Below are 7,104 nucleotides of genomic sequence, written 5' to 3'. Positions count from 1 at the left end.
TCTGCAGCGACACAGCACTCTTCAGGTGAGCGTCAGGAGCCAAAAAGCACGACCACCATCGACCGTGACTGCGCGCGGTTCTCATCCTACTCGCCCGCCATTGTTCTTCTTTCTCTCGACCCCGAGGCCACTTCTCCCTTCCCCTCCCCCGGCTCGCCTTTCCTCCCTCCTCCACGCCTCAGCGCACACGAGTTTGCCCTCCGCACATCCATGAGCCGCACCAGCCTCCACAAGAAGCGAGACGAGGCCGAGGGCCACTCAACGCCCGCAACGCTCCCAGACGACGACGCGACGCCCACCGCAGTGTCGATGAAGACGACCTTTTCGCGACAGGGTGCATCCCCGCCCGCCTCACCAGCCCCAAGCGGGCCCAGCACGCCCAAGATCACCATCCCCGAGCCCGAGCCGTCCCTCAGCGCGAGCGCGCTCGCGGACTCGCAGTCCAAATCCCTCACCTCCTCCCGCCCAGCCCCTCCCAGCCCCGCCCTCTCCCGCCGCACATCCGCCGCGCTCTCCCGCCGCTCCTCCGCAGCCCGCTCGCGCCGGCAGTCCAAGATCTCCCAAGCGCAGCACGAAAACGAGCCGTCCTCCTCTTCCACAACGACCGCGACGCCCGCGCAGAGCAAGCGGCGCTCGCTCGGCGTCAAGATCCGCGATTTCGCGTTCCCGGCGGGCGATCCGCGGCGCGTTGGCCGAGGTCCCGACGTGCCCAAGCCCAACCGCGCACGACACAACAGCAGCGCGTCCGACTCGTCGTCTGCCGGCTCGAGCGAGGGCGACGCACCCGACGACGTGCGCCCCGGGTGGGGCTCTTTCCGCTGGAACACCCTCAGCAGCCACTTCCTCTGGAGCGACGGCGGCGAGGCTTCCTCTGCCGATGCGGGCCCCTCGTGCACGGACTTTGAGCGCAACTTTGACGCGAGCTCGCCGACGGAGGAAGGCGACGACCCGTGTGCCCATTCCACGCCTCAGGATTTCGGCAGCGAGGACGACGGGACGTATCCCAGTGAGGACGGGCCGCTCGTGCCTGGTCTGTACCGCGCCCTGTTTGCGTTCGAGCCGGAGGGAACAGCGGAGATGGCGCTCGAGGAGGAGCAGGTGGTCAGAGTTGTAGCACGGGGAGGCGGGGTCGGGTGGGCCGTGGTCGTTCGCGAGGAGGGCGGCCATGCGCTCGTCCCCGAGAGTTATTTGGAGCTCGTACAGGTGGACCCGGTCGCGGCTGGTGCATAGAGGAGCGACTCGTTGGGATGCCTGGCGGCTGGCCGCATGGTGCAGGCGTTCACGCATGTTCAAATGGAGTTTACGTCGCGGAAAGAACCTTTTAAACGCGAAAGCCGTGTCTCTTGTAAGTCGTAGCGTCGCGTCCTTTCCTTGTGCCTGATCTGACCATGTCTGAACCCTTCAAAATTCCCCAGCGACGAACGCTGCATTCGCCCTTGCATCGCCTCTCCCTCTACTCCATAAAGGCCGGTGTTCGCGCGCAGATATCGGTCATGCATCATGCAGCGAACGTATCAGCTCGGCACTCACGATGCAACAGATCTGAGACTCACGAGTTGCGGTCACATATCCGAGGACGCTTATCGGTTCGTGCGGGGAGCTTCCCCTGCAAGCAGCGCTGGCTTCGACCTTCACACCGTGCATCTGGCATCGCACTGTGAGTACTCACTTTATGCACGCGAGTGATGACTTCGGTGCTCCCGATGCGGGCCGCAGCTTGACTTGATCCCAGTGGACGGGCTCTCCCTCTCGGTGCCCGATCTCCGAGATGGCAGCCAGCAAGCACTCTGTTAATGGCTCGCCATCGACCTGAATGACACAGGACTCAAGATCACTTGGCCGGCCCGCCCATCAACCACCATGGCATGCGATAGGCTGATGCCATCCGCCACCACCGTGCGTCATCTCCAATGCACCTGTCCGCGAGACAGATTTACGATGAGCTCGGACGTCTGGCGTCGACGCCAACACCAGACCATGCGGAGCTAGCCCAAATGAGCCGATGAGAAGATGACTGCGCGTAGAAACTGACGCGGGCACGATGGACACAGGATCGGGCGCACGTCTGGTCACAAGAGTGCGCCAGCTGACCGTGCTAGTCTGCCACTCCCCACGCATGTCTCCGTGCACGAAGCTCACGGCTGCGCTGGCGCGACCGCTGAGAACGATATTACGGGAACGTCTCAAGCAGTCCGCTTGTGAACTTGCACGTCGCGAAGAGCACACGAGATATCTGCACCATGCAAGATGGTGGCAGCTCCTCATCGACTCGCGACCTCACGGCTAGTCAACTGCTACCTCGGGTATTCTTTCAACGTCCCCGTCGCATCGTGTCCGGTCAGATGTGCGACCGTCGGTCGGCGTGGAGAGCATTGGTCGTGTTCATATATGTGAGAATTCAGGTGATCTGCGCATTTTCTCGATCTATTATAAAGTATTATGGTGTACATCGCTACATTATTGAATACAAAATTTAAGATGATGCAGCGGCTGGAAGGTCAACCGAGCTCGAGATACACGCGCAAACGTACGTATGGAAAACTGCAGGCGGGGCACGATACGTGCCTTGAGAGTAAAATTGCCGTTCAGCGGCAGCGTCCACGCACACACGCGACCAACGGACCTCCTCGCACGCACAGTGTCTGCCTTGGTAGAGCATACAACGTGGATGAGGGCACTGCGACGGTCAAAAGAGTGATGATGGCTGCTTACCACGTACATCAAATGTCCAGCACGATAAGGGCCACACACTAGGCCTGGCGGTACTGTACAAGATCAAAAGGCAGTCTAGATCGCGGAGGAGGTATGAACGACGAGGTACGAGCGCAGGCAGCCATTGCTGGCCATCTTCCCCGCACCCAGACTGGTCTGCATATGAGGAAGACGTCCCGCTAGCCTAGAGCATGCGACGTTCAATCTCAGAGACCCGTGCAGACCGTGGTCAGTAGAACAAGGTCTAGATGGACTGCACGGAGGTGATGAAGAATCTGGTGGACGTCTGATGCGGCAATGGTACCCACGAGAACCCTCTCCGGCGGTCTTCTTTGATAGAATTCATCCATGAAATGAAACATGCGGGAAGGCGAAAACGGTCTGGCCACTTTGACGGACAGACCACCGATGCCCGTCTTGTGTTATTCAAGGTCAGATCGGTGACATTAGAGCAATGAACCCTGCTTACGGTCTGCCGCGGAAATGGGGCCGAAGCACGAATCGTACACGACAGCGGTAAGCATGCCATGCATAAAGCTACAGTATCTCGTCCAGACCGAGCACTCCCTCTGTGATCGTCGCGGCGACATCGAGACTCTTGATATGCGGCAAATCTATCTCGAGGGAACGATGCTACGCGGCGGATTCTATCATGAACACGAGCTCATCATTATGAAAAAAACAACGCACCCTCGAACTCTCTTCCGCTTCCGCTCCTCCCACGATAATCATGTTGTATTCTGGCCAAGCGAGAAGCAGAGAATCGAGGTTGGAGAGGATGACCGGCATGAGGTTTCTCACTGAGTCAGTCTCATGGGAAGGCCCTACCGGGGCCGGGACATTGTAAGATGAGGACTGATGCGAACTTCTAAGTGGCCTAGATGCGTGCGAATGAACAGGAAGACGCCACAGAAGCTTACCGATAGAGAGAAAACCTGAGGCTAGCACGTAAACGAAGTGCACACCTTAGCACTTCGCCTTGACACGAGTAGGGGCCGAGATGCACTCAGAAGAACGAACTGTATTGAGAAGCCGACAGAGGGCTTCTATCCGTCGTCGCCGCAGTCAAGTGAGTTTGCGAGGTCTTCATGAAAAAAATTCCCTGTAAAGTGCGATTGAGAGATCAGCTGCGATCGCAGACATGCTCATCAACAGAACGGCAGATTACAGGCCGGTGTACCCACCCACTCCCTGGAGCACAGCTGTATACCTGCAGGTCCAACGGAGGATTCGAGACGTGAGGAACGTTTACATACCCCGATGACACGAGGCTAGCGGCGATCAAGATGAAGTCAAAATCAATGTGGCCGCTGTACGCCCACATTTCGATCGGCAGCTTCTGGTGCCAAACATGGCCGGTTGACCGAAGGTGAACCGATCCTGCACGGTGGCAATCGCGACATGTGCGAGAGAAGAACGTTGCGGCGGATCGGTGTGATGTGGCCCAGCGCGAATTTGATGAGAGAACGGCCTGGATGTCAGTTCAGTACGGTCTGTGAGCTTCCGCTTCGCTCGATCGCGGCGGTTCATACACGGTGAATGAACCGTTCGGCACACCTTCTCCCACACGAACTGCTCGCACGGCCGGCGACGGCGGTCGGACAATGTGGTCTGCAGCCGGTGAGCCCCATTATCCGTGCGAAATATACATTTATTCCTTTTCTCCTTACCCAAGCTCGTCTGACGAGCTTCTCATCTCCAGATATACAAAAGGCATCGCCTTCTGTCCTCCCACTTCTCCCCCCATAGCTGCTAGCCCTTCAATGTGTCTTCCTTCCGGCCTTCCTCTTTTCGCGCGGTGTGCCCTATGGTAAGAATCGTTTTGTCTAGACTGCTCAAGGGCGACTCACCTAACCGTGAATTCTAAGACTAGATAACGTGATCAGACGAATACCAGATACGTGAACCGTCGTCAATGAGCGTGTGCGCGCAGAACTGACCTGGCCTTTGAGCAGGAACGAAACGGCGATAGCCGCTCACAAACATCTCCGCGTCCAAGTCGCGTCGACTGCCACCGTTTGCGTTGGCAAAGTCACGCATGCGCGTCCAAGGCGCGTCCGAGGCGCCACTTTGACGGTACGCATTCCCACTTTCATCTCTCACCGCGCGTCGCCTCAGGCCTCATTTTTCATCCAAAAGTGGCCAAGTGCAAGAATCGACATCTTCCTCCGAGTCAGGCTCAAGCCCAGGCTGCTGTCAAATCAACGTGAGTGCATTTCAGATCAGACCGTCGGATTGCCGCTCACCACCCATGTCAAGTGGCACCTTCTGATGGATCAAGCTCGGTCGATATCGAACACGTTGCGCTGGATGCGCAACAACCTAGAGTGAATGCCAGGGAATGCGGACATCAAAGCCCACCTCGGACCTCTGTACCACATGCCAAATGCGAGACGCTCCCCTATATCGACCCACCATCCGCGGCATGTAACGGTCGGCCTCTGCGGCCTGCGAGTAGACCGTCGCAGCCTTCTGTTGTTCGCATATCGCTCGGAGTGCGCCAGAATAGGCCAGCTTGCAACCGAACGGCGATGGTCAGGCGTGATCACCAACCGGTCGCGAGACGGTAGAGAATGGATGGCGGGACGCGACAGCTCGCAGCTTCGAGCTCTCTCGTGCAGGCGACAGTCCTGTGCATGTCCTGGCGAAGGAGACTGCGTGAAACCATGGCTTCGGCACGTGGTAGGTCATCTCACCGTTTCTTTTGTGCACTTTCTCAATCATGCCGTTCGTAGGATCTTGATCGCCATGGTCGTGATCAGTGCCCCATGCCTTGCTTCGCAGTCCAAAGCCATGGACAGTATGAGGGCGACGAGCGCACGAGGGCCTGTCCAGCCCGAGTACCACGCGGGCGAGCGCGATCGACGGTCGCAACCGGTCATGGCCGTCTCTCGTCACGCGTCTTGTCAATTGCAGTATCCGCATAGCCAACCTCTCGCCTGCGTCTCTGTACACTCCGGGCATCCACACGTCTCGCGATATTGACGGCATCTTTGATGCGAGCATGGCAGTCGAGCGCAGAGACCGCCTTAGTCGACACTGTACACGCGATTAGGATGCGCGCTGCTCACCATTCGACACGTTTCCCGGCACTTGCTGTCCATCATGTCGAATCACGGTCCACGCTACGGTCCGTTTGCGTGAGCGGCGAACACATGCAACCCGGATAAGCGCAAACGACGGCTACAACGGCTCTGGCCATCTCGCACCGCGCACCTCGTCAATTGCTGTATCCGCATAGCCGACCTCTCACCTGCATCTCGATACGCTCCGTGCATCCACACGTCGACGGCATCCTCGACGCGAACAGAGAGATTGTGCGCAGAGACCGCCCTAGTCGACACGTATCCGCGAAGGATTGAGCAGCAAGTGATTGGCATGGCGTGGTGCTCACCGTTTCAAACGTTTCCCGGCACTTTCTATGCGTCGCGTCAACTCTCGGTCCACGGCGCGGCCCGTTTGCATCAGCGCGAGCGCAAGGCGCGGTCTTCGTCTTCTATCGCAGCGGCATGGCCCCGACGCGCGGTCTGGTTTCGGTACGAGGTGGCGCGCTCAACGGTTCGGCATTGACGCACTCGGCGTGGAGAGGCTGGTGAGGTACCGTCGGTGAGACGGTCGGGTCGTTCGTGAGGCGTCATCTTCCGATTGCAACGAGGAGAGCGGGGCTTGAACGACATGAGCGGGCTGGTACGGGCGAGGGCGAGTTGGATGGCAGAAGATGGATGGAAAGGAATGACAACGGGAGAGGCGGGCGAGCGGATCGTCGGCGATGGAGGGATTCAATGGCGGATTAGGGTCGCAGGGCGCAGGGATTGTATTGAGGTGTTCGAGGAGAAGGGAGGGACGGTGAGGACGTGTTGAAAGTAGCTGGAAACAAATGGAATAAAGTCAATGTGATTGAAACAAAAGCGGGCTTACCAGGCTTTGCGAATGAGCTGCAGCATTCGATGTGCCACTGTAGCCTGTGCTACGCCTCTCTACTCTGTGCACGGCGACATCTCCACGATACTGCACGGTCGTACCTCGCTGGATATAGGTGGCAGTCATGGCGGCTGCGCGTCTGCGGATAAACGCGTCCGAGACTGGACAGGCGGCGCGCGGATTGGATGGCTTGCAGGGGAACAGAGAGCGCGCGTCGGGACAGTACGCATGGTGGACGCAGGCAGGGGATGAGCGCAAGCAGGGAGACAGGCCAGGTGAGACGCGACAGGTGAGATGGTCGACGATGCGCGATGGGCGCCTGCATATGACGACGCGGACAGCCCTAAATCGCCGAGGAGACAGGGGAGACGGCCTGTGGGCGAGCTGTGAGCAGTGCGACGGGTGCTGCCAGGTTACTTGTGCGGGCGATGTGTAAATACATAATGAAGCTTTCGTTACCCAACTCGGCAG

General features: G+C 58.7%; 3 protein-coding genes across 3 annotated transcripts; 2 read left to right on the top strand and 1 right to left on the bottom strand.

Moving 5' to 3' along the window:
- Positions 1 to 210: 210 nt before the first annotated feature.
- Positions 211 to 1,230, top strand: LAESUDRAFT_754265 (uncharacterized protein; the record flags this gene model as incomplete). Its single annotated transcript, XM_040911863.1, has 1 exon — positions 211 to 1,230. The coding sequence occupies one exon, from the start codon at positions 211 to 213 to the stop codon at positions 1,228 to 1,230; it is 1,020 nt and encodes a 339-aa protein (XP_040770787.1).
- Positions 1,231 to 4,120: 2,890 nt separating this feature from the next.
- LAESUDRAFT_719626 (uncharacterized protein) lies at positions 4,121 to 4,483 on the top strand. Its single transcript, XM_040907668.1, has one exon. It carries the CDS (start codon positions 4,252 to 4,254, stop codon positions 4,459 to 4,461), a length of 210 nt encoding a protein of 69 aa, XP_040770786.1. The 5' UTR covers positions 4,121 to 4,251; the 3' UTR covers positions 4,462 to 4,483.
- A 48-nt stretch (positions 4,484 to 4,531) lies between these two features.
- Positions 4,532 to 6,268, bottom strand: LAESUDRAFT_37813 (uncharacterized protein). The gene is made up of 7 exons (XM_040902239.1): positions 6,107 to 6,268; positions 5,784 to 5,837; positions 5,409 to 5,703; positions 5,081 to 5,353; positions 4,959 to 5,018; positions 4,653 to 4,902; positions 4,532 to 4,581 (listed from the first exon to the last, which is right to left on the bottom strand). The coding sequence occupies exons 2-6, from the start codon at positions 5,817 to 5,819 to the stop codon at positions 4,892 to 4,894; spliced, it is 675 nt and encodes a 224-aa protein (XP_040770785.1). The 5' UTR covers positions 5,820 to 5,837; positions 6,107 to 6,268; the 3' UTR covers positions 4,532 to 4,581; positions 4,653 to 4,891.
- Between the last annotated feature and the right edge of the window lie 836 nt (positions 6,269 to 7,104).

Source organism: Laetiporus sulphureus (genome assembly GCF_001632365.1).
Source record: "Laetiporus sulphureus 93-53 unplaced genomic scaffold LAESUscaffold_1, whole genome shotgun sequence".
Classification (NCBI taxonomy): domain Eukaryota; kingdom Fungi; phylum Basidiomycota; class Agaricomycetes; order Polyporales; family Laetiporaceae; genus Laetiporus; species Laetiporus sulphureus.
This window is presented reverse-complemented; position numbering and strand designations above follow the sequence as displayed.